The sequence below is a fragment of the Rhinichthys klamathensis genome, unplaced genomic scaffold (genome assembly GCF_029890125.1).
Source record: "Rhinichthys klamathensis goyatoka isolate OS25496 unplaced genomic scaffold, OSU_Roscu_1.1 h1tg000571l_1, whole genome shotgun sequence".
NCBI classification, from domain to species: Eukaryota; Metazoa; Chordata; class Actinopteri; order Cypriniformes; family Leuciscidae; genus Rhinichthys; species Rhinichthys klamathensis.
In genome coordinates this window covers 2,632,478-2,659,821 of record NW_026607037.1, presented here as the reverse complement: position 1 = coordinate 2,659,821, position 27,344 = coordinate 2,632,478, and the positions used below count along the sequence as shown (strand labels likewise).

General features: G+C 41.4%; 1 protein-coding gene across 1 annotated transcript; it reads right to left on the bottom strand.

The window, feature by feature from the left end:
* Positions 1 to 1,484: 1,484 nt before the first annotated feature.
* Positions 1,485 to 24,994, bottom strand: slc17a7a (solute carrier family 17 member 7a). The gene is made up of 13 exons (XM_056239877.1): positions 24,856 to 24,994; positions 9,688 to 9,940; positions 8,522 to 8,640; positions 7,989 to 8,103; positions 6,794 to 6,881; positions 6,525 to 6,611; positions 4,925 to 5,067; positions 4,641 to 4,790; positions 3,730 to 3,862; positions 3,086 to 3,196; positions 2,138 to 2,265; positions 1,972 to 2,041; positions 1,485 to 1,833 (listed from the first exon to the last, which is right to left on the bottom strand). The coding sequence occupies exons 1-13, from the start codon at positions 24,915 to 24,917 to the stop codon at positions 1,544 to 1,546; spliced, it is 1,749 nt and encodes a 582-aa protein (XP_056095852.1). The 5' UTR covers positions 24,918 to 24,994; the 3' UTR covers positions 1,485 to 1,543.
* Positions 24,995 to 27,344: the final 2,350 nt, after the last annotated feature.

Below are 27,344 nucleotides of genomic sequence, written 5' to 3'. Positions count from 1 at the left end.
TAAAAAAAAAAATACAGTTTATACATTTAATTCGTTTTATTGTACACAGGGAATTTTCACATATACAATTTGTACACATCTTTTTTTTTTACAATTAGGCCTATATATATTTTTCTAATTTTTTTTCTCTTTATTTTTTTAAATCTTTTTGTTGTTTGATGACAGGTCAAGTAACATTTAGGCAAACAAAATAAGAAAGAAACAAATTAAATGTTTAGGAAAGTAGCGCAAAAACAAAATACAAACACTTGAAGTAGAATAACATCCGATTATGTGTCAGATTCCGAGAGTCACTAATTTACCATCATCCTCTCTCCATTCCATAATGCTGTTCTCTGATTGGTTCCCTAAGCTCATACTGCACTCTGATTGAATAGCCTCTAAATGGATATACATGATGAGGAAAAATCTGCACATGCTGAGATTACATCTCCATTCATTTCTCACATAGATCTAGAATATCAGAATTTCGGCACTTTCACCTTGAAATTCACTTGACGTTTTGTTCCCATGTGTAGCCTACATCTTGGATAAAAGCGTCTGCCAAATGCATAAATGTAAATGTAATGTATAAATGGCTCTAAATTATCCTGGCAGTAATACAAGTAAACCTTCAACGTGCAAAAAACAGACTCACCCACAGATTTATTGAAAGTGTGTGTGCATGTAAGCTTGTGAAAATGTGTGAATGTGAGTAATATAGTACGCAAGAGGACAAAATCGCTTGTGCGCTGACCCAATGATGAGGATCTGGGTCGTTTAAACTCGCAAACACATTCAGTCATGGTTTAAAGGAACAGCTCACCCCAAAATTGTATATATGTATAGAAACAACATATAAAACATATGACATGTGAAAGAGTAATCAATGACTGAATTCAAATATTTGGGTGACTGTCCCTTTAAGAATATTGTGTATTTGTGCACAAACCAAAGATCAAATAAATGTCTACACATCCATAGATTTGCTTGAACCCTTTTACCATATTTAAATCACTGGATAAAACAAAAGGAAGTGAGCACAGTAAGGAAACACACATACACACTCACCATGAGCACACACACAGAAGCTGATTTACTCTTACACAACAACCATGAACATGTCTAATATCGCTGTGTCATTTTAAGTGCATTACAGTGATTTTGGCAGGAAGCCTAAAATACTGAACATATAATTAACAGAGCACCACTGTATTCTCAATCTGACTCACAAAAAACGTACACTAAAGTGTGTATGTTTATAGAACAATCATCACATGATCTTATTATCAGTTTGGAAACACATTTGTTCTTTTACTTATTCACTCCCTCACTCCCTCTCTCTCTCTCTCTCTCACACACACACACACACACACACACACACTCTCTCTCTCTCACACACACACACACTCACTCACTTACTCACTCACTCACACACACACACACACACACACACACACACACACTCGCACACTCGCTCACACATACACTCACTCGCTCACACACTCGCTTTATTTATTCTGTATTGATATTTATTCCATCAACGTCAATATGTTTCTTCCCACTATGTGAGCTCTCTCTCTCCCTCTCCACCATATAAATAACTATTCGTCCCAACCGGTTGAACATATTCTTCTGTTTTATCCCAATCCGATACCCATCCTGCCCCAGCACCAGCTCCGCCCCCATTCGGACCACCAGCATGCGGATTGTTTATCGCTCCGTACTGCCCGCCAGTCCTGTACAGCTCTTCCGTTTCATTGGCCAGCTCGTCCTCTCCCAGAATGCCACACTTCTCCTCACTAGTATTCTCAGCATCCGCCCATGGCTGCTTCTCACCTGATGCAAAGATCCCTGGGAACATGTTTAAATGAAGTATGCGTCATTTTATGAAAGATATGACAAAAGTAATTTAGAATGTCCATTATTTGTGAACTGAAAAAGAGATATAGACTTGTTTTGATTATGTTACTTTAATTGAACACAACATACCATAAAATATCACCCCCCCATAATGCACCAGTGATGCAATGAGGAAGACATATTGCCACTCGTCACGTGTCTACAGGCAAATAAACAATGAATAAAAAATTAAGAAATTCAACAGTACCAATCATTTTCTGGCATGTGAAGGTTATGTGATATTATTTGTATGTACCTTATGTTTGGTCATTGCTCCAACTATGAGAGGACACACCATTCCTGACAAAGTTCCCACTCCATTGGAGATTCCCATCAGGATACTGGCGTAACGTGGAGCAATGTCAAGATGATTCACATTAAACCCTGAGAGGGAAAGAATGATACATCTGAATTTATATCTTACAATTGCAACTTGATTTCTCATAATTGCGACTTTGTATATTTCAATGTAACTTTCTTTCTTGTAATGTAACTTTAAATTTTGTAAATGTGACTTTATATCTCATAATGTGACTTTTATTTTTGGTAACTTCTTACAATTGCCTTTTTACTTTTTTAAGTCAGGCAGAAAAAGGCTACCACAGAAGATCCCTGACAACTAGGGTTACTATTGGGCCTCAATGGATGTGGCACAAAAATAGAAAAGAAAAAAGAAATGAATACTTTTATTCAACAAGGATGTATTAAATTTATCAAAATGGAAAGTACAGACATCTATGATGTTACAAAATAAATATATTTCAAATAAATGCTGTTCTTTTGAACGTTCTATTACTGTAATAAAAGAATCCTGAAAAAATATATATCAAGAATCCGACAAAAATATTAAGCAGCACAAATGTTTTCAACATTGATACAAATAATAAGAAATGTTTCTTGAGCAGCAAATCAGCTTATTTCGATTTCTGAAGGATCACTGAAGACTGGAGTAATGATGCTGAAAATTCAGCTCTGTCATCACAGGAATAAGATACATTTAAAATGTACTACAATAGAAAACAGTTATTTTAAATTGTAATATTATTTCACTGTTTTTACTGTACATTTAATTGAATAAATGCAGCCTTGGAGAGCATAAGAGACTTCTTTCAAAAAACATTTAAAAATCTAAAAAAAACTTCTGAACGGTATGGCTAAATTAATTATTTTGTTTGGTTTGTCTTTGTTCTTTTCTGTTACTAACCTGAAATTGCAAATCCACTGAAGCCAACAGCCAGTACAAGGAAAGAAATGGCAATTGCTTTGGTATGTGAGAAACCGACAACCAAGAGTAGAGTGGCTTCCATGCCAAACCCTAAAACACACACAGACACACACAACAGTATTGTCTATTGAATAAGGAAGCGTCTCTCTGTCTTTTAAAGAGAACATACACGGTCTACTGTGGCTCATGGTCTACCTGTGTATACTCTGTGCCGTCCATTTCTTGGATGCTGTGGTGCATCTGTCTCTGTGTGGGGTTTGTTTGTATGTTGTGCGTGCAGATGATTGTGTGAGAGAGCTAGTGTGCATTGATGCCTCAGTGATTATTGGCCCAGCTGCCGTTGCTGGACGAGACAGAGCAAAATAGGCAACTCACACACATAAACAGTTTCTACTTTGTGTAGCAAACCTATATATTTTGTCCTTTTATAAAGAGGACGTTTACCAAAAATTTTTAATTCTGTCATATTATGGCTATTAATTCAGGGTCACGTCATGCTGTTGGCCCTAATACTGCTAAAAAAAAGGGACAACATGAAGTTGAGTAAACAATTTAAATGTTTGAGTGAAATTTAATGTGTTTTTGTTGTTATTATTGTCTTTATCACTTTATCTATATCTTACCTCCACAGTTCATGAGTTTACGGACATTTGTTGTGGTCATTAAATTATGTGTTCTCAGGTAGTCGGCCAGCTGTCCTCCTATTGGCACAATGATGGTCATCACTAAATGAGGAAGTGCAGACACCATCCCCACCTGAGCCACAGAAGGAACAAAAAGAGTAGCTATTGAACAAAACATTTGAATCCAGATGCATCATACTGCATTGTATCTGTGTGTACTTAAATTTCCCCTGTTCTTGAGCAGTGGTTTTATTATTTGTTTCTTACTTAAACTGTTTACTGTCTATCAAAAGTAAATAAAATTGTTCTTAAAACCAAAATTGTTCTAACCCTTGGTTTCAATAGTCCACTTCAGATATTTTACTAACTATAAGTAACTTTTCAACTTAATGTCAACTTAGAGTATCAGTAGACTGTTAGGTTAGGGTTAGTAGAATAAATTGGCATTTACTTGCAAAGTTGTTGAGGGACCATCAAAGTAAAGTGTTAGCAGATATTAAGCAGGCAGTCTACTAATACTCTAATGACTGCTAGTTGACATGTTCTGTAGTTGCAAAGTTACTTATAGTTTGTAGAATATCTGTTGAAGGACCATCCAAATAGTGTTACCAATCAAACACTGAAATCCATTAATATTACCTGCATGATTCCAACAATACGCTAAATTATCAACATGACAATTCAACCATTCTACAGTTTTGGCTTCTAAATTTCTCAACAGCACAAACGCATGGTTGGCAAAAACCATTTCATCCTTAATTTAGAGTAGTCTAGGTTGTTTTCTTGTATATTTATTGATTATATTTGGCATTATTTTTTTCCTGTTTTCCGCTAGCCTTTAGAACAGATCTGATTTATTTTGTGGTTGCAACCTGTCAGTCGATTCATTAATGTGAGAGTGTGTGTTTCACCTTGCTGATTTCAAAGCCGAACACCTCCTCGAAGTAAGCAGGCTGGCTGATGAGGAGCAGGTAGAAGGTCCAGCTTCTGCAGAAGTTGGCCACGATGATGGCATACACTGGCATGGAGGTAAAGAAGTGCCGCCAGGGAGTCTTAAATTTCTGCAGGGTAGTGAAAAACCAGAGGTCGGACATATTTATACACAGCGGATTTAGAGTGTCTGTGTATGAAAGAGGGGGAGGGGTGTGGGGGTGGACGAGTGATTAAGAGAGAAAAATAATGCCCGTGTATGTACCTGTAGGGGGTTGACCAGGCCGGCGCTTTCCCCGATGGCATCCTCAATGTACTTCCTCTCCTCTGGTGAGATGGTTGGGTGAGCAGCTGGACTCTCATAGGACACTAAAATCCAGAAGAGATACCAGAATATCCCAACACTTCCTGTGAGACGAAGAGAAACGTGCAATAAGAATTATTATATAGTACAATGAAAATTATATATACACACTACTGTTCAAATGTTCGGGGTGGGTATGTTTTTGAAAAAAGTTTCTGAAAGTCATTATGTTCACCAAGGCTGTATTTGTTTGATCGATAATACAGTAAAACCAGTAATATTGTGATATATGTAGCGTCTGGACCAATCAGACACACAATTATTCATTATATTTAATGAATAATCCAGCAAGCCCCCTCACCTAACCACAAAACAAGGTGCCAAGGTGTCTGCGAAAACCAACCAAAAGGATAGAACAGGCCCCTGGTTACCATGGCAGCAAAGGCACGCCAGCGAGATAAGACTGGTTTACGACCAAAAGAAATGTGGAAAGTTAACTCTCACTCAATTTCCCTATTAAAACTCCATAACGCCCATAAAGAATGCCCATAAGGCCCATTCAGTCATAGAAAATCTTCTATGAATGAACATGCACATCTCCAGGACAGTGTGTATGATTATTACAGTCCTGTAGTGTCTTTTGTATTGTATACTGTTTTATGCGTGCTTTATGATAGAAGCACTAGTTAATTTAACCTCATTTATACCATTTTTGGTGTCTGAATTTATATTTGATGATCAAAATGATCATGTATATGTTGATACCTATGCAACATATTAGTTTTAGCAGAATCTTTAATAGTTTCTGCATCAACACCAATCCAGTTACATATGCAAAATACCATGCTCGAAGACAAAGGGTCGTAAACTTTCCCTCCGAAAGTTTAAGTTACCATTGGCTCACTGACCCCCTGGAGGAGTGACCTCCACAGAAGTTAAAGGCCACTGTCCCGGCTCAAGCCATGTGTAACCTCCCCGGCCTGGAGAGAGGACTCTCCCAACAGTAACAGTCAGACTAACATCCCTGAAGTTTCGACATCCTTCACTCAACCCGGGAAGAATTGCAACTTCTTCACCATCGAACCATTAAAAGCTATCAAGACTCTCTCCTGAGACTGCATATGCGGAAGCTTGTTCAACAGCTAAGGCAGTGCAAGTATTGTACATTTAACTAACTAAACAGAGGTTTAGTATAAGCTGTAGACCAATTGTAACCAAAGTGCTTGAACTAAGAAAACCGATGGTTATTTTAGGATGGTTACACTGACATTTCTTCCCGTTTCCCTTTGGTTTCATTCAGTCATTTTCACTTTTCCATTTCCCATGAATGCATGCTTTGTGTGTATGTGTTTGTTTAGACTATTATGTGTTTGTGAGTGATTTAGGTAAATAAAACGTTTGTGTACATTTATTGAGTCCCTTTAAGTCCCTTTAACGATGCCATCACCGCTACACATTAAGAAAGACTTATTTTACACTTGGTTTATTAAATAAACAAAAATTGTATATTTATTAGTGTTATATATAATAAAATGACATGTGACATGTGTATGCTACTTACCATACACATAAAACACTGAGGACCACCCGGTGTACTGGACCAAGACTCCAGCCAAAGGCATTGCAACAACAGCACCAGCATATGAACCTAGAACGTACAGACATCAACACACAGTTCTTATGCTTCTTCTTATTAGCACTATTCATTAACATTAATATTAATCTCAGTTTTTCACAGTTCTCAATTCAAGGTTCAAATAATCACAAAACTAAATTCTACTGATAATATCAGAAGATGTATTTCATGGATTCAAATGACTGACATCTCACCACAGAACGCTGTTGTTGCCAATCGACTTCTTTCAAGGGGCGGAGCCCATTTGGCCCAGATCCCGTGACATGCGGGATATGACACGCCCTTTCAGTAGAGAAATAAGATGAATTAATGGCTGCATCCGAAAACTTGAAACGGGCGTTAGGCAGCTGACTTGTTGCCTCGCTGCCTTATAGGCAATGACTCTGCAGGCAGCGTTTGCAAGGCACCTCACGAAACAGACTTCTGAGGCAGCGTAATTGTTTAATGATCTACAGCAAAATAGAGAGTAGATTGGTGAGAACCAAACAAATATTTAATTATCGCTAGAGGTGACATCAGAAGTTGAAAACACTGTTCAAAAATGTACATTTACACACAAACTGACCACCAACCACAACTTTCAGATGCCATCTTTCTTTTTCTAGCTCAACTGAGACCGAATGGAATGCACAGGATTGTGGGATATCAAAGGCAACAAAGGATACATCTATGCTGCCTTCAAAAATCATTCAGATGAAGGTGCCTTGATGCCCTCCAACCTTAAAAATGCGTCATTTTTTATTTTTCGGATGGAGCCAATATGTATGTAACCATAAGGGCCTTTACATAGTCAACGCGAGCAACGCGAGCAAGCAACGCGAGCGACGCGAGCTACGCGCTCCTTTTCATAGTACACAAGCGTCACCGGCGATGCGTGAAATGCAATACACCGATCGCGCAGCAGTAGTAGAGTCTAGAGTCGGGTCACGTAATATTCAGATCAAAATGGCAACTGAAGAGGAGTGCATATTGCTGATTTTACATCGGCGGCAACAAAGGATGTATACGAACAAGCTCGCATAACTTTTCCTCTTCGCCCGCCATTGTATTCAAATCTTCTTCTTCTGTAAACATAATAATATACCTTTTTATGTACATTACTTGCAATGTCGCCCCCACCGACAACGCATAGTATTGCGTGCATCGGCGCGTCGCGTATCAAAAACTAGGATGACACATTTGGCTACGCATCGACGCTTAATGGCGGCCGAAGCGTAGCGATGTGTAGCCTTGCGCACGCGTATGCGTACCGATGCGTTGACTATGTAAGGGCCCTAATGGTAACAAAACCTTCCTTAGCATGATGCAATGCTTTCAGATAAATAATACACTAATATTACAGACTACATCAGATTCACACAAATCCACGCATGCACACAGATGGCATACCTCCACAAGGCCCTGGCAGATCCTGACCATGATAACACACCCGTAGTGAACTCTAGCTGCTGATGGGATCAGCATATTCAGTGTCGAAGTGGCCACAATGGCGAAGCCAAACACCCTGAGACCAAACACACATGCAACTCAATAAATATCATGCTAAAATCTCAAGTGGACAAGTCATTTGTCATTCCAATGAATATTTTTCAGAGTGTTTTTTTTTTTTTTTTTTTTAAGTCAAACTCTGTATATACCATAAGTTAAAATCTTTACTACAAAATAGCTTTTGATAATTCCAACCAGGGTATAAAAAAAAATCGAATTTCGAATTACAATTAACACAAACTGGTCTTTTGCCGTATTTTATGGGATAAGTTGCCACAAAAGCCAATGTAACAGACAACTCACAATTGTGTAACTGGACTTTTGACTCAAACCCCTCAAAGCCAATTTTGACAATCTGACCTAAATAGCACAATTTTCATTCATAAAACTCCAGAACGCTTGAGAAAAACATGTCAATTCGCTGATCACATTACCGGTTAGCAGCAAACTTTTGACAGATGAATCCTCCAGGGATTTGCGTGACAATGTAACCCCAGAAGAACGAGCCGTGAATCATCCCAACTGTCTCTGGGTCCCATGTGAACTGAGCAGCCTGGAAGGAAAAAGAGAAAGTCAAACTTCTCTCATCCAACGTTCAATCGACAGCATTCTGTGCAAAAAGCTGAGAATATTGCAGTCAAAGTGCACTGCTTGTGTATTAGAAAATGATTACACATCATTCTTTAAGGCATCACATAACCTGAACCATCTCTTTTTCTGTGTTACATTTGCAAAAACAAAATGAATGTAGAGAAAGAATGTGAGAAAGGAGAGAAATAAGTAATAAAGTAGTAAAATCAATCACTAAAAGTAAAAGATAAAGTAGCATATAATAAAATAAAAATATTTTATAATAATAATAGTTAATAAAAATTCATTATTATTATTTCACAGTCAAGGCTTAAGCCTAGTCTCAGATTAAAATACAAGTTTGAGACGGTTTAACTGAAAGCAACTTGCACTGGCGTATCTTAAAATATGTCAGTGTCATTGTTTTGTTTCAAGATGCACACCAATAATGTTTTTTTTTTTTTTTAAATAAAAACTACTTAAATGCCCTAATTGAACTAAGGCCTAATCCTGGCTTAATCTAAGCCCTGTCTGTGAAACCGGGCCTTTATTTTCTACAAATCTTATTTCGCTGTGCAGGTTCTGAAACAAATGATCCCTGTGTGCAGGGGTAAATTGCTTGAATTGCTTTGGTGGGTGAATCCCTGCACTTTCTGATGAAATACAGGGAATTAAGCAAAGTCGATTCCCTCTCGTCTCACAGTGCAAACTGGATCAAGATGCAAAACTAACTGGCTAATGATGGTAAACTGGGATTTGAGGGGGCCCTTAGGCTATTTGTTGTTTTTCTTATAATTTCTTATAAATCTGTGTTGCATTTATCCATGCTAAATGCATCTTATTTGTATGCTAAATAAAACAACAACATAAAATGCCTAAAATATGAACAATGATAAACCCAAAAAAACCCAAGATTTCGTCATTCGGATTTCAAATAATGTCTAACTCCTGTCCACTCTTCATATTAATTTTCTTATACTCGAGTGGATGCTCTTTATTTGTTAAGTTGAATTCCAGCACTGATACGGACCACTATGATAGGTTTCTTTCCGGAGTAAATCGTGTGGTCGTTGACCATGCTGACGATGGCTACACCCAGGTTACAGCGGATGCCGAATGAGATGCAGAAGCCCAGGCCTGACAGGATGGCGATGATGTAACGGCGAGGCAACCCAAAACACGTGCAGTCCACGACGGGAAGCTCCTTCTCCTCCACCAGCTCCGGGCGACCTTCTGCTGACAGCTCGATCGTCTCGCCATTCTGCTGACGTTTCTCGAGGAGTCTGGATGTGGATACAGGAAAGTATAAGGCCAACATAAGTTGAGTAAAAGTAACAGTGTGCAAAGATTTTCTCAATTCATATAAAAAAATGTAAAACATATTCAAATTAACTGTCTCTGATTAGTGATAATACTTATACCCCTGGTTTCACAGACAAGGCTTAAAGGTCTAGTTCGCCCAAAAATGAAAATTCTGTCATAATATACTCACGCTCATGTTGTTCCAAACCCGTAAGCCCTTCGTTCATCTTCCGAACACAAATTAAGATGCTTTGAAATCCGAGAGCTTTCTGACCCCACATAGACTACAAAGTTATTACCACTTTCAAGGCCCAGAAAGGTTTTGTAAAGACATTGTTAAAACAGTCCATGTGACTACAGTGATTCAACCTGAAGCGATGAGAGAGTTCCCTTTCGTAGTCACTCCGAGTTACGTCGGATGACGGAGAATGGGGGTTTCGCCAGAAAGCCTATCATCTTCGAGTATTAAAAAACGAGCCTATGGTAATGAAATGCCATGGGTCTGAGGAATTTGCATAATGTATCTCCGCCCCACCGCGTGGGTATTTAAGGAGAGACACCTGCAACAGCAGATCATGTTTTCGCTTCGGAGCCAAGAGCATCTCTTCACTCCACAAGCCAAATCCTGAGTTTTCTCAGTGACTACATCTCTTCGAGACGAGCGAACTCTCCGGTGTTGGTGTGACGGCGGTATCCAGCGAGTTTCACATTGCCTGCGAGCTGAGCAGTGGTCTGCCAGTGGCGAACCCAAATCCATTCTACCCGGACGTGCATGAAGAGATCATGAGATCGTGGAAGTCTCCTTGACTTTTCGCGACTGCTCAGTGGCCTCTTCCGCCTTCTCTGCCCTTGTAGAGGCCGCGGCCTAGGGTGCACTGGGGTTCCCCCTGTGGAGTGTTCTGTGGCAACACTTATGTGTCCCCACAGCGCCTCCACCTGGCGTGGCGACTCTTAAGCACCCCTCCAATGCCTGTAGGTTCTTGTCTACTCCGGTGGCGGGGACCTATAGAGCTGCGGGGCAGGCTGTCACCTCACTGCGTGTTATTGCCATCCTCCTGGGTGTTCAATGACATGCACGAGGGTAGGGCTGATTCAGGGCTCATCCTTGAGCTGCCTGCCGTCACCGACCTTGCTCTCCGAGCGACGTAGGTGACCGCACGCTCCCTGAGTCAGGTGATGTCCACATAGGTGGTCAGACACCTCTGGCTAACCTGGTTGATGTGCGCGAGGCTGAGTGATTTCGTTTCCTCAACTCCCCCATATCCCAGGCTGGCCTCTTCGGCGGCGCGGTCGAGGACTCTGCCCAACAGTTCTCGGCCGCCCAGAAGTGGACTGTGGCTATTTTGTCTGACCCCGCGGCTTTGCTGCCTCCAGCTGCCGGCTCAGACGCCTCAGTCCGCTTGCTGCCGAATGCGCCCTCCTGCGACTTCCGCACCCTCCCGCCCGGCCCCCAGCAGCACTGGGGCCGCGCCGTGGAGGTGGTCGCAGGAAGGCGCCCCTGCCCGTACCGGTCCCGCAGCCCCGCCAAGGCCAGGCTTGCGGCACTCCCGTTACGGGCAGCTCAGATGTGGGTTGCAGTTCTTCAGGGAGTGGTTGCAGGGCCACTCCTTCCCCCGGTGGAGGGCTGGGGGAGAATATTTTCTAAACCAAAGAGCTGCATCCCATCTCTGAGCCCTCAGAGGGCCGGACGACAGTGTGTGCCGTCTCCGGACCACACCAATCTTGTCCCCCTCTGTCGCCAGACCCCTGGCAGAGCAGACCCCCGTGGAACGCTGGTCCTTCCCTGGTCTCCTCTGTCAGGACGCGGAGCATGACCGTGCCCCCGCACCGGGCCGCTATGCCACCCACGCCTGGGCCGGTCACTCCGCTTCGCTGCCCCTCCGGGGGGACGTCTGTCGTTCGGATGTTTCCGCTGGTTCAGTTCTTGGGAGCTTGGTTAGAGCTTCCCTACCTGTCCCGCTGGGTCGCCCGAACTATCAGGCTCGGCTATGCGATCCAATTCGCACGGTCTCCTCCCTGCTTCAGGGGAGTCCGTTTACTTTGGTCGGTGGCAATGCCCCGATCATGAGAGCGGAGGTTGCCACCCTGCTGGCGAAGGGTGCAATCGAGACTGTCCCTCCAGCCGAAATGAGGTCAGGGTTTTACAGCCCGTACTTCATTGTCCCCAAGAAGACCGGTGGGTTACGGCCAATCCTGGATCTGCGCGTCTTGAGCCGCTCCCTTCACAGGCTGCCGTTCAAGATGCTCACGGCCAAACGCATTTTCGAATGCGTGCGGCCGCAGGATTGGTTTGCAGCGATAGACCTGAAGGACGCCTACTTTCATGTCTCCATTTTACCTCGACACAGACCGTTTCTTCGGTTTGCTTTCGAGGGGCAGGCATACCATTACGCGGTTCTCCCATTCGGGTTGGCTCTGTCTCCTCGCGTCTTTACGAAGGTTGTCGAGGCAGCCCTTGTTCCCCTACGCGAACACGGGGTTCGCATCCTGAATTATCTCGACGACTGGCTAATATTAGCTCACTCTCGAGATCAGGTTTGCGTACACAGAGACCTTGTGCTCCGGCACCTAGCCCGTCTGGGCCTTCGGGTCAACTGGGAGAAGAGCAAACTTTGCCCCGTGCGGAGGATCTCTTTTCTCGGTATGGAGATAGACTCGGTCGCCATGTCCGCGCAGCTTACGAGCGAGCGCGCACACTCACTGCTGACTTGTCTTCGACAGTTCGGGGGCAAGAGTGCGGTCCCACTGAAACTTTTTCAGAGGCTCCTGGGGCATATGGCATCCGCAGCCGTGGCAACGCCACTCGGATTGCTTCATATGAGACCGCTTCAGCTGTGGCTTCGCGATCGGGTCCCGAGGTGGGCATGGCATCGCGGTACGCTCAGAGTTCCAATAACTCCGACCTGCCGTCAGTCCTTCACCCCGTGGCGGAACCTCAGCTTTCTACGGGCCGGAGTTCCCCTAGAACGAGTTTCCAGGCATGTTGTTGTCTCCACAGATGCCTCTGCCACGGGCTGGGGCACCATGTGCAATGGACATGCAGCCGCGGGCTCCTGGACAGGACCCCAGCGCCTCATGCATGTCAATTGCCTCGAGTTGCTGGCAGTACGCCTTGCCCTGCACCGCTTCCACGCGCTGCTCCAGGGTCAACACGTACTTGTCCGTCCGGACAATACCGCGACAGTAGCATACATCAACCATCAGGGTGGTCTACGCTCTCGCCGTATGTCGCAACTCGCACGCCACCTCCTCTTATGGAGTCAGAAGCACCTGAGGTCCCTTCGTGCTATTTACATTCCAGGAGAGCGGAACCTTGCAGCCGACGAGCTGTCACGGCTCCGGCCAACCTCTGGCGAATGGCGACTCCATCCCCAGTCTGTCCAGCTGATATGGGACCAGTTCGGGGACGCACAGATATATCTGTTTGCCTCCCACGACTCATCCCATTGCGCCCTGTATTACTCCCTGTCCGAGGGCACGCTCGGCACGGATGCACTGGCGCACAGCTGGCCCCAGGGCCTACGCAAATATGCGTTTCCCCCAGTGAGCCTTCTCGCACGGACTCTGTGCAAGATCAAGGAGGACGAGGAGCAGGTCATATTGGTCGCCCCATACTGGCCCACCAAGACCTGGTTCTCCGAACTGATACTCCTCGCGACAGCACCTCCTTGGCCAATTCCTCTGAGGAAGGACCTCCTTTCTCAGAGACGGGGCACCCTATGGCACCCTCGTCCCGATCTTTGGAGACTCCACGTGTGGCTCCTGGACGGGACGAGGCAGGTTTGAGTACCCTGCCACCTGCGGTGGCGGCTACCATCGCTTCCGCTAGAGCGTTGTCCACGAGACACGTCTACGCGTTGAAGTGGAACCTCTTCGTCAACTGGTGCTCTTCTCGGCGAGAAGACCCCAGGAGATGCTCGATTGGTGTCGTGCTTTCCTTTCTGCAAGACGGGCTGGAGTGAAGGCTGTCTCCCTCCACCCTGAAGGTGTATGTGGCCGCTATTGCCGCTTATCACGATGCAGTTGAAGGTAAGTCTCTGGGAAAGCACGACCTGATCATCAGGTTCCTGAGAGGAGCGAGGAGACTGAATCCTCCTCGCCCTCCTCTCGTACCCTCTTGGGACCTCTCAGTGGTCTTATATGCCCTGCAGAGGGCTCCCTTTGAGCCTCTGCAATCAGTGGAGATTAAGTTCCTGTCAATGAAGACAGCGCTCCTGGTTGCACTGGCCTCCATCAAGAGGTTGGGGGATCTGCACGCACTCTCCGTTGACGAAGCGTGCCTGGAATTCGGGCCGGCCTGCTCTCACGTGATCCTGAGACCCCGGCCTGGATATGTGCCCAAGGTTCCCACCACTCCCTTCCGGGACCAGGTGGTGAACCTGCAAGCGCTGCCCCTGGAGGAGGCAGACCCAGCCTTGGCACTGCTCTGTCCAGTACGCGCCCTCCGTGCTTACGTAGACAGGACGCAGTGTTTCAGGACCTCAGACCAGCTCTTTGTCTGTTATGGTGGGAAGCTGAAGGGAAAGGCTCTCTCCAAGCAAAGGTTATCCCACTGGATAGTGGACGCCATTGCTTTGGCTTACCAGCATAACAGACATCTGCAGAGCTGCAGGCTGGGCGACACCCAACACATTCGCCAGATTTTACAATCTCCGAGTGGAGCCAGTCTCCGCCCATGGACTGTCTTTTTCAAGCTAACATGGGAGCCGTTAGGTGTCTCGCTTGCTCGCCATTCCAATCCACGCACTGGATACGTGCGATATTTGCTCAGGTAGCCTTCCTCTCTGAAGCCCTGAGTTCCTCCAGCACTGTTGACGCTGGCGCCAGTGTCTATTGCCTGTGCGTCGGCTAGGTGCCTCCGTGTGCATGGTTCCTCCTCTGAGTAACCCCCACATGTGTATTTCCACTGTAAGCCTCTTTGAACATGTGTCTTTCCCTCGGCAAGCCACCTTGCCACTCCTGGAGTTGAAAGTTGCCACCCCACGGGCTGGTCACTCCAGTGTTCCTCCATATGAAGCCCCCTCGGCCATATGTGTATTCTTAAGTCCTCCCTATGGGTAGGCATGCTGTGGCATATCTCCCCTGAGATATGCTTCCCAGTGTACCTTGGTATTCCTGTGTTAAGTAGGACTCCTTCGTCCGTGCCTATATCACGACAGGGAGGTCAGACTTCGCAGGGCACTGGAAGACAGCTGTGAAGGTGGCGTGATTACACGGGGACCCCCATTCTCCGTCATCCGACGTAACTCGGAGTGACTACGAAAGGGAACGTCTCGGTTACGGATGTAACCCTCGTTCCCTGAGTAGGGAACGGAGACGTTACGTCTCCCTGCCACTTCTGCTGTACCGCTGGGTAGACGCCTGAGTTCAGTCTCGGCTCCTCAGCGAAGACATGATCTGCTGTTGCAGGTGTCTCTCCTTAAATACCCACGCGGTGGGGCGGAGATACATTATGCAAATTCCGCAGACCCATGGCATTTCATTGCCATAGGCTCGTTTTTTAATACTCGAAGATGATAGGCTTTCTGGCGAAACCCCCATTCTCCGTCATCCGACGTAACGTCTCCGTTCCCTACTCAGGGAACGAGGGTTACATCCGTAACCGAGACGTTTTTTGTGCACAAAAAAACTAAACAAAATCCGACTTTTTTCAACAATTTCTTATCTTCCCTGTCAGTCTCTGATGCTCAGTATTGGGAAGGTTACTACCCAACTTTACTACCTTTCTGGGTCTTGAAAGTGGTAAAAACCTTGCAGTCTATGGAGTGTCAGAAAGCTCTCGGAGTTCATAAAAAATTTCTTAATTTGTGTTCCGATGATGAACAAAGGTCTTACAGGTTTGGAATGACATGAGGGTGAGTAAATGATGACAGAATAAATTTTCTTGGGTGAACTATCCCTTAAAGGAGTCCTTGATGATGATTTAACTTTTTTAACTTTTTAGTTAGTGTGTAATGTTGCTGTTTGAGCATAAACAACATCTGTAAAGTTCAAAGTTCAATGAAAAGGAAGATATTTTCTTTTACATCAATCGCTTTTTAAGGACTATAACAAACGGCTGGTAGGGACTACAACGAGCTTCGTCCCGAGTTAGTGACATCACAAACCCTAAAATTTACATTAACCCCACCCCCGGGAACACACGACAAAGGGGGTGAGGCCATGTTGGGCTGCTTCAGAGAAGAGGAAGAGTTGTTGTTTCTGTTTTTTACACCCTGGAAAAAGTTTGTCCTAAGGCTGATGAACTTAGAGTTCACTGTTCCTGAACATTATAACTTCAACATTTGTCTGTGCGCTGCGCATTTTACGGATAACAGCTTCCAGAAGAGAGTACAATGCAGGCTATACGCACAAAAGCTTCTCCTGAAAGACGTAGCCATTCCCATTTTATCAGGACAATATGTTGTTTATGGATCCCAACTTGTTAGTATGTCTTATTATTTGTAGTTGTGTTTTCTATTAACAGTTCCAATTATAAGCTTTATATGATAGCTATGATGTAAACGAAGGGCAAAGCTTTGCCTCCGCTAGCCTGCTAACTAACATTACAGTATACCGATGTAGTGTTTACTTTAGCTTTTGTAAGCCTGTTCACCACCCGTTAGGAAAATTATCCATGATTTTGTGATTGATTACTGTTAGTATTACCATAGTTTTCCAACAAATATGATTAAATGGTTGATAACATCGTATCTATAAGAAAATTACAAAAAAAAACATACCACTCTGAAACGTCCTGAAATCCGTGCTTGAAATCTGTTCAACACAATCCTCTTGTTCATTAACATTGTCAGGGTCTGAATCTGGCTCGAATTGGTTTGAAACTGACGCCATTGTTCATATTTACATCTGAGTAGATCTCGTGGTTATGAAGGGGCGTGACAATTCCCGAACACACGCTAGGCGTTTCCAATCACAACACACTGGCCCAGCTAACCAATCACAGCACATTTCGTATTTCGGAAAGAGGGGCTTCATCGAAAACAATGTGTTTAAACAGACTGGGGAAATATGTGAAAAAGTACAGCCCAAAAACAAAATTAAGACTTCGTAAAAGGGCATAATAGTACCCCTTTCAGCTAGTATCAGACTTAAATGCATATTTGATATTTTGATCGTCTCAAGATGCACACCAGTAATGTGTTTTTTAAGGCATGTTTATAAAAGCTACTTAATCTAAGCCCTGTGAAACCGGGCCTTAGAGGGCCAAAAGGTCAAAAATGCTTTTATCCAAAGCAACTTTCAGGCCACATATTACGAGGAGTCTTGGATTAATCTGAGGTTAAGTGTCTTACTCAAGGACACAATGATAATAGTTCATGTCTCCTTAAAGGGTCAAACCAGGTCCTGAGCTCTACCCACTACAGCTCGAGCCAAAAGATACTGATAGGGAAAATGTCTTCTACTGCAGTTGTTTAAAGGGCTCATCAGATGCCCATTTTACACAAGTTGGTATTATTCTTTAGGGTCTTCATGTAAAGTGTGTAACATACTTTGCTTAAAATTCCTCAATGGTTGTGTAAAACAACACCCTTTTTACCTCTGAAAATTATTGACTTTTGAATATTAAAATATTTTGTAAGCCAGATCAGAACTGTATGTTTTATTATACTCAAAGTCACCATAAAATCCATTCTTGTTTTTTTATGGAATATTGCAGTTTGCATTTATTCTAATTTTTTATTTATTAATTCATGTGCCCTCATAATCTTTAATCAAAATCACTTCAGCGACACCTATTCTCTTCTCTGATGAAGTGTTTACTGCCACGAGGGCGGGACAACCTGTTACTTACAACAATAGCAAACAACAACCATCCAATCATTTCCCAAATCACCTGCAGTTTTCATCTTTGAGAAGTTGTTTCACCCGGATAATAGGGAATAGGGAAGACTATCGTAACTTCCGTTTCATGCCAACTTTAAAAGGCATGAAGCTAGGATATGAAGTCACATACACTAGGAAACCCTCATAGGTCACAAAACTACATCACATACACACCTAAAACCAGGTGGGATGCAGAGGGAAGACACAGAGGGAGAGAGGACATGGAACAAGAATGAAGTGTCTCACTGGATAGCAGTACATGGGAGTCCAGCAGAGACCATCTGCGTATGCAACCTGTCTGCAACGTCTACAGCCAGTAAAAACACGCATACATACAAGCACACAAGCAAACACTTTCACAGACATATGTTCTGAAACTTACCATAAATATATGAGTTTAATGTGCAGATAAAATGAATGCAAGATTATTTGATGCTCACATTCAATCTGTCCTTTACACTCAGTGTGGCTGTATTTAATGTGCAAATAATGTAATTCTCACAAATCATGCCAAGAAAAATGATATATATATCATATATATATGTATACTATATATATAAATGTATAAACATTTTTATAAAAAATACTTTCCAACATAATAAGTAGATGTTTCTTGAGTCTCAAATCAAGTTATTTCTGAAGGATCATGTGACACTGAAGACTGGAGTAATGAAGCTGAAGATTCGCATCAGACAGTTGCTGCAGGTTTGTCGGCTGCAGATCCATGATGCGAATCTCCATTCCACCACATCACCCAAGATGCTCTATTGGATTGAGATCTGGTCACTGTGGGGGCCATTTGAGTATTGTGATCTCATTGGCATGTTCAAGAAACCAGTTTGAGAGGACTTGAGCTTTGGAACATGGTGTGTTATCCTGCAAGTAGCCATCAGAAGATGTGTACACTGTGGTCAAAAGGATGGACATGATCAGCAACATTACTCAGGTAGGTGTTTAAACGATGCTCAATTGGTATCAGGGGCCCAAAGTGTGCCAAGAAATATCCCTCACACATTACACCAGCACCAGCCTGAAAAAGGCAGGATGGATCCATGCTGTCATGTTGTTTATGCCAAATTCTGACACTACCATCTGAATGTCGCAGCAGAAATCAAGACTCATCAGACCAGGCAATGTTTTTCCAATCCTCTATTGTCTAATTTTGGTGAGCCTCAGTTTCCTATTCTTAGCTGACACAGGAGTGTGACTTCTGCTGCTGTAGTCCTTCTGCTTCAAGGTTCGCTGTGTTGTGCGTTCACAGACACTCTTCTGCAGATCTTGGTTGTAATGAGCGGTTATTTGAGTTACTGTTGCCTTTCTATCAGCTGCAACCAGTCTGGCCATTCTCCTCTGACTTCTGCCATCAACAAGGCTCACTCACAGTTCTGCCGCTCACTGGATATTTTCTCTTTTTCAGACCGTTCTCTGTGAACCCTGATGGTTGCACGTGAAAATCCCAGCAGATCAGCAGTTTCTGAAACACTCAGGCCAGCTCATCGGTCACCAACAACCACGCAACGCTCAAAGTTTGAGCTTCAGGAGATCGTCTTGACCAATGGTGCCTAAATGCAGTTGCTGCCATGTGATTACTTGATTAGATATTTGTGTTAACGAGCAGTTGAACAGATGTACCTATAAAGTATAGTTTATATATATAGTTTTTCTCTTTTTTTTAAACCCACAACAGTTGTATAAAATAGAATAGCACAGAGAACTATTTCTGAGCTCCACAAATCTCATACACGACACGTATCACAATATTAATCTCTCTCTCTCTCCCTCTGTACGTCTTTCTCTCTATTTCTCTCATTCTGTCACTGTTCCTACAAAAGCAGATCCCTTATAATCCCTTCAACCTCAAACAACATACAATCAGAATGTGAAGTGAAATGAGTGGGAGATGACTGCATATGTCTGTTTACATGTTAGGGAGTCGTTTAATTCTGCAGCCATATAATGTGTTTTAATGTGAAACTAAAAAGGGTGTCTCATGGAAAATAGCAATGTGTTTCAATTATAACTAAAACCTCTCACACCCGTCCCTCCCCTTCAATTTCCCCCTTCCATCTCTTAGCCACTGATAATCTGTAGCCCCACCCTCAGATTAGGATTACAGAAATTATAGACTTCCGGAGATAAATATGAGCAAGAAAAAAAAGAGTGACTGAGTGGAACAAGAAAGAGAGTTGGAAAAGAGAAAGAGAGGGGAGGAGCGTGTTTGTCCACAATTTGATGCACACACATTCACTCAGGAAGATCTGTAATTAAGGTTAAAGCTAAAAACAGATTGCTGCCAACAGCGGCACATATGCTACCTACTAATGAGAATGACTGTTGGCTGTAATTAATATTTATTTTACGGTGTATTTTAGCTCTTTCTCTCTATCTGCATCTTACCATGTGACCATTGCACAGATCATTACAGATCATGCACTTCTGCATCTCGTTCCACGGTTCATGACACACCAGCTGACCTGTATGTGTGTGCGTGTGTGTGTGCGTGTGTTTAGGCCATCTAAGAGACAGGTGTACCGCAGAAGGGGGTGTACAAGGACTTTATTAAACACTTTATAAAACACAAACACGCACACAGAATCCTGTCCAATAGAATTTACTTCTATGTCAGCATATTATAAATATCTTACATGGGTGCCAACTACCAAGTTTTATCATAACCTCTAAAACATACACAATTTGCGTACCCATCATAACAGCACTATCTCAGCAAATGTGTAATAGTTTTTATTGACCTCATATGCAAATTATACACTTGACCTCTCCACATAAATGACTATATCAAGGTCAGCATGCTCTGATTTCTCTGAGTATACACACATCACGTTCACTTTCAGTACTGCCGCTTACCCGTTTTTTAATTTGATTTTACTTTTTGACCATTAATAAAGTATATTCTATCCAGAGGTTTTATAATTAATTCAAACTAAAATTAAAACCATAAAAATAGCGTTTTTGTTACTTGAAATAAACGCTAACCAAAATCAAAGTAAGTATGAAAAACCTTAAACTTATTTTAGTTCAGCTAGTTGCCAATTAAGTCAGCATTTCTCATTCAACTTAAAGTACTAAAATAACTAAAACTAAAAACTAACAAGATTACTATAACTAAAATTAAAGTGAAAATATAAAGATAAAATCTAGTTAAAATTATTTTTAAAAAGCTGAATACAGAATCTTGGCGAAAGTAGTAGATCATTTTTGCCTATAGATTTCTGAATATATGCTGCATATGCATAATTCCTATGAAAAACAGTAGGCTATATGAAAAGAGTATGTATTCATATAAAACAGAAGGAGAAAAGTCCCCGGATGACTTACTATTTCCGACGAGATTCTGAAGTGCGCATCTGATGGACACTTTACTATCCCATGAGGCCACAGGAGAGAACTTTTGAGTTTTGACAACATTCAAGATTCATAATGAATGTAGAACATCTAGATTACATTCATACTACACGCATACAAAGAGCATACTTTATGCCACAACGGCCACAAAGTGCTTATTCAAAAGAAGTACCAACTCTGAGAGTAAGCGATTTCAGACTAGCCACTGAGTATTGATTTAAACATTTCTTTGTTAAATATTTTTAATTAAATATTTAAAAAATATTAAAATAAAAATTATTTTAAAAAATCGAAATCAAATTAAAGTTTTATTTTGACATAAAACAGACTTTCATATTTAACTTTTTTGCAGCATGTACACCTTTTCAACATATACATAATTTTCAACAATGTCGCAGGACAGCAATATCATCATTTACGATGAATGTGACGATGTATCACAGACAAAAAAAGACTTCTGCCTCTCGTACCATGATGCAAGTTTACATTCCAGTTCATCACAGTTGCAAATTTGTATTTAAGTTCAGAGGTGAGATCTGTGTGGATTTCCGCTGACACTAAACGCACACAAACACATCAAACATGCATTGACACACATGCACTTCTCCCATTTAATCTTGCTGTAAGAGGATAAAGGCACAACCGTTAAAAAAAAAAATTACATAATCCTACAGTTCTCTCTAGAACGGTCCCTCCCTTTCTCTCTCTCTTTGACCATCACTGCAACTATGTTCTGATCATCCTTTTAACATCTTGGCTCACTATTTTACTGTCATTTCATGTATGGAGAGGTGTTCTGAATCTTGTTGCCTCTCTGGTTTTTGGTTAATTTTATGAAAAATTCTGATGACATTGTATAAAAGGTAACAGATTAAAACTGATCCACAAATCTCCCTCCCCCTCTTCACATTTGTTTCTGTTCTACCATCAGTGTTGTTCTCTGATTTTTATGCCAAACTCCTCTGACCCTCCCCTGCGTCTATTGAACAGATTGGGTCTCAGTGGGACTGTGTCACCTGGGGAGATACTTCCCCCCTCCTGACACACACACACACACACACACACAAACTTATACATCCTAGCAGCCTGACCTTCACATGCTTTCAGATAAGCAGCCTAGTGAACATACAAAATACAAACGACAAACAAAAATAAACATCTGTGAGTGAAAAAAACGTACAGGAGACCATTAGATGAAAACGTCATATTTTTGTCAAGTTTTACCTAAATGTTTCTCTTGGAATCAGATTCATCAGAATGAGCCAGAAATCTAAAGAAAAATATTAACAATGTCCAACAGCGAATATATAAACCGGCTATTGAACATTGTTCATGGGCAAGTAAACAGTGAGAAGTGTTTTAATAGAATTGACTTTATAAAAAATAAAAATTCACAGGGCTGAAATAGCATATTCTTCAGTGAGTGGAGAGATGGAGTATAGGGATGACAGAGGGAAAACTGCAGGTGTGAGGTGTATTGCTTGCTGGCCTGCGAGGCTGAAACAGTAGGAGAAGTAGATTGCTGAGCTTTAAATGATTAATCAGCTGCTGATGCTCTCTCTAAAATATTATCAGGGACACAGAGTCTCACAACTAAAGTAGAGAGTCAGAAATCCAAATCAGCAGTTTACTTTTAACACAAACTTTTGCACAGATACCATGCCTTTAGTTTCACACTACACTTAAAGGCATGGATTATTTTAAGATAAAAAAAGCATGTTGTATTCAAAAAGTTGTATTAAATTCACCTCCAGAGGGAAACTACCTCGCACGTGCAGCATCGCGAAGCTGCCCTTTCATTTAATCCCGCAATCTCGCGCACTGAGGACGGACAGAGCTGACTGGTGAGCGCGAGAGACGACGAAGTGATGGGAGGGGGCGTTCAGGGATTTGTTGGACCGACAGCTGTTGTGTGGGTGTGTATATGTGTGTGTTTCTGATGGGCTATTTCGGAGCTGGATTTTAATGTTGAGTTGCTTCCCAAAATCTCATGAAAGAGTAGGCCTATGTGTTTTAACACTAAACTAAACATGAAACTTTAACACTAAAACTTATTTCACAAGTGAATGACTGTGTTTACATCGCAAAGAATGTAGGCTACAAAATATGCTATTTATTTTATAGAATATAAAACTTTAAAAAAAAATATCCAATCCAATTTTTCAGTAGGCTATTAAACGCTGATGTTAGTGGTTACCAAACATTTTTCCAAGAAGACAAACTTGTTTGAAAGGGATGTACTTTGACCTTTGGGAGAGTCCATCCTGTCTGGATTTGGGCCTAAGACAGATATCGAATTAACAAGATTTAACAAGGTATTTAATATGCTCCACCACCAGCAAAATGTGTTCACCCCCAAATCTGCCATGACAAAATACTTCCTGGTCTTAATTAGGTTTAAAATAATACATTTCAGTTGTTGAAATAAATTACTTTGTATCATTCTATAGAACTATATGTTTTCCCCCCTCTAGCACGCATATTTATGTTTAACACTGTTTAATGTAATACTAGTTTAATGTAATTTAAGTTGAAATGACTTAAACATCCAAATTGACTGTAGGCCTACTTAAAAATTAAGGGCAGCAACATTTTATTTTATTTTACAGTGTATTCAATTTAAAATTGAATTTTGACGATTTAGTTGAATAATTGAATAACCGGTGACAGACAAAGCAGAATCCAGTAAAAGAGATTTATCTGAAATGTAAAATTATTCCATGACTTATATAGCCTATGAATATTTACATATTGAATAACTGACCATATTAATTGAAGATATGTCATAATATATTAGAAAACTCTATGAATGCTAATTAAATAATTTCACTCAACAAACATATAGGTTTTAATGAAAGCGAAGATGTTTGAAATGTCGCCTATGCCTACATCTGAAAAGTCATCTTATCCCGACTTACCAGGCTACTGTTTTTTTTGTATGAAACTTCATCTGAAAAGTCATCTTATCCCGACTTACCAGGCTACTGTTTTTTTTTTTTGTATGAAACTTTTGTATCTAATACGCTTCGTAGGCTACTAAGTAGTATACTCATGGCGTATGAAGACCAAATTTGGTCAAAGACTTCCTGTTCTCTGAGCGCGGTCCGCTTTATCAACTAGGGCGTGGAATCAGAACGTGTGTGTGTGTCCCGGGACGCGCGAGCTGTGCAGTGATGCGCGCGACTACCTGACGCTCAGGTGGACTAATGAATGAACTCGCTCACGCGCACAGACACTAAAGTGAGAGAGAAAGCGACCAACGCCACGCGTCGGACGTCTGTGGCACCGGGTTAGCCGCGAACTAATCTGATCCATCTGGACAATCTTCTCAATCGTACAGAGTGGATGCATTACGTGCAAACCGATTACATAAGAACACATTTGACTCAGATTCAGTCACGACAAGGGTTTGCACCTGACATCTTGAAGAAGGATACACACGCACAGAGAGGGGGAAGACAATCACTTCTTGGCTATAATGAACTTTCCACTTGCAATTTTTCCTCACTAAACGTGCTGTCAGATGCAATCACAGACATACACTCAACGCACTTTAATTCCAATGTTTTTCAACACCTCATCTTCTAAAAAAATCACCTCTGGGCAATATTTATTCTTTATGAACCAAGAGAGACATGTAAAACAAGTAACGGAAAAGTTCTTAAAAGTACAAACGTACTTTGAGGATAATAAGATGGTACCTCACCTGTGTATTTTCCCCAAAGTTTTTCCTGCCTGAGCCTTAAAGCGGTCCGGACGGATCTCCATCCTCGCGACTTCCGAGTCCGACCGGTGTGCTCCTGTCCCGTGTGCCTGCCTGACTCTCTCTCTCTCTCTCTCTCTCTCTCTCTCTGGTTATCCCTCTAACATCCTCCTCCCCGCTCTTTCTTTCTCTCTCTGTCCGTGGTCCTGATGAATAGGATATAATCATTCAAATTAGGCTAAATTACTTTGATGGTTTTTGTAATAAAATGTATTATGAATAGACCAGTACACAATTCACTTTACACAGCTACACATTACATAAAATAAGTTAAATAAATCGAACCATAAAGCCTATTTAAGAAAAGCCGAAACGATGTAGCCTATCATAAAGCACATATTTATTTAGAGTCTGGTCTATTGACATATTTGTACATAATCAATAAAATATGTATCATAGCTTAGCCTATAGTATAGCTACCTTGATCATGTAACTAGCTGCATATCACAATTTGTCACCTGTAAATGAAAGTCGTGTTAGGGCGGCGCGAGCAGAGTTTCTCAGCGTGAAAGCTTATGAGCAGTCTATCGCCACCTTGCGTTTACTACGAGACGTTTCAAGTCGAAATCTTATTTCATAATAACAACATAATAACGCACTGAATCAGCCTTTCTATGTGATCTGTAAGGTTACACCAACAAACGTAATTCTTAGGATAAAAGTAAGGATTATATCAGGTAAAAATAGCTCCCTAAGGTAAGCTGGACGGTTTCACTTTGTACAGGTGTGTTTACATATATATATTCCACATATTAAATATTTCACGTTGGCTATTGAGTCCAAGGAAAATGTTAGAGCTGTCGAAGTTTACATTTTCCCCTTAACATTGTTTATGGTTGTTCTTATAAACATTGATTTGAGATCAGTTATCTGTATATTGTTCCTTTGGATCAATATTTACTGTGAAAACTGTTGAAATGTAGGCTATTTGAATTGAACTTAAAACTTTATCTTCAATTGTATACTCTATCATTATATGCTGTCAAACTAACTCCATATGAATGAAAAAAAAAAAATAATGTGCTTTCACATCTATGACCAAATAACTTTTTATTTGGCATAGAGATATACAGTGATTCTACTCTCTCTCTCTCTCTCTCTCTCTCTCTCTCTCTCTCTCTCTCTCTCTCTCTCTCTCTCTCTCTCTCTCTCTCTCTTCTCTCTCTCTCTCTCTCTCTCTCTCTCTCTCTCTCTCTCTCTCTCTCTCTCTCTCTCTCTCTCACACACACATAGTATCCAAACTGTACTGTATATACTGTCATATCACAACAAAAGTGAACAAACAAAGAGAATACTCACAAAGGAATTGAACATGCAAACACATCCCCTGCTGTATATATACAAATCAAAGTATCAACAGCATTACAGTTTTTAAAAAAAAGAAAAGAAAGAAAAACCTTTAGTCTAATGACTATAAACCCTCTCTTGTGGATCAGTCTAAAATATAGACTAAAATCTTTCTGGTCAGCATGAAACAGACCAAATGTATTCTGAGCTTTCCCACCAAAAAAACAAACAAAAAAAATTCTAAGGAACATGAAATGAAGCTGCCTTCTATATTTGTGTTCACACTGATTTAACCTGAGCCTATATAACAGTCATTTATTTTTATCTGTTCTACATTGATCTTCTAATATCACAGTACAATTCAATGATATTGCATTTGAATGCAAACCCCTGTGCAGTCATAGGTTGGCATTGAGTCATGGCTAAAATTGCATGTATTGAGTGTTGTGTTTTAAATTGCAGCATGTGTGGCAGTAATTTAGCAAATGTCTCACTCCTTAGCTTAAAGACACAATGGCACAATCTTTCTTTTAATATTTCTGTGGTGTTGTACTAGTTTACCTGCTGGGTAAAAACCTAAAAAAAATTAAAACATATATGTAGATATTTGGAGCCAGATATTTTGAGTTTATGCTATGACGTGGCTTTACTAAAAAAATAAAATAATATATGGCATTTTACTGTCACTGAATACTACAAAAATCAGTCATTTACCAAATCCATGTCAATTCAACTCTATTAACAATATACAATACAATTTTCTTTTGATATTAAAACACTTTCCGGCTAAAACTAACTTATTAATAAGGTTAATGGCTAACAGTTTCATACTCAAAGAAACATTTTTAACCTCTATGTACCATTTCTTTGAAAAAAAAATATTTTAAAATATTAGTATTCTAGTAATAGGGATAATACTGATATTTTTAAAACGTCTAACAGTCCTCCACCATCTATTTTCAGTAACACTTTACAATACGGTTTCATTTGTTAACATTAGGTAACTACATTGGTTAACATGAACTAACAATGAACAATACATCTACAGCATTTACTAATCTTAGTTAACGTTAATCTCAACATTTACTAATACATTTTTAAGATCAAATGTTGTCTCTGTTAACATTACTTAATGCACTGTGAGA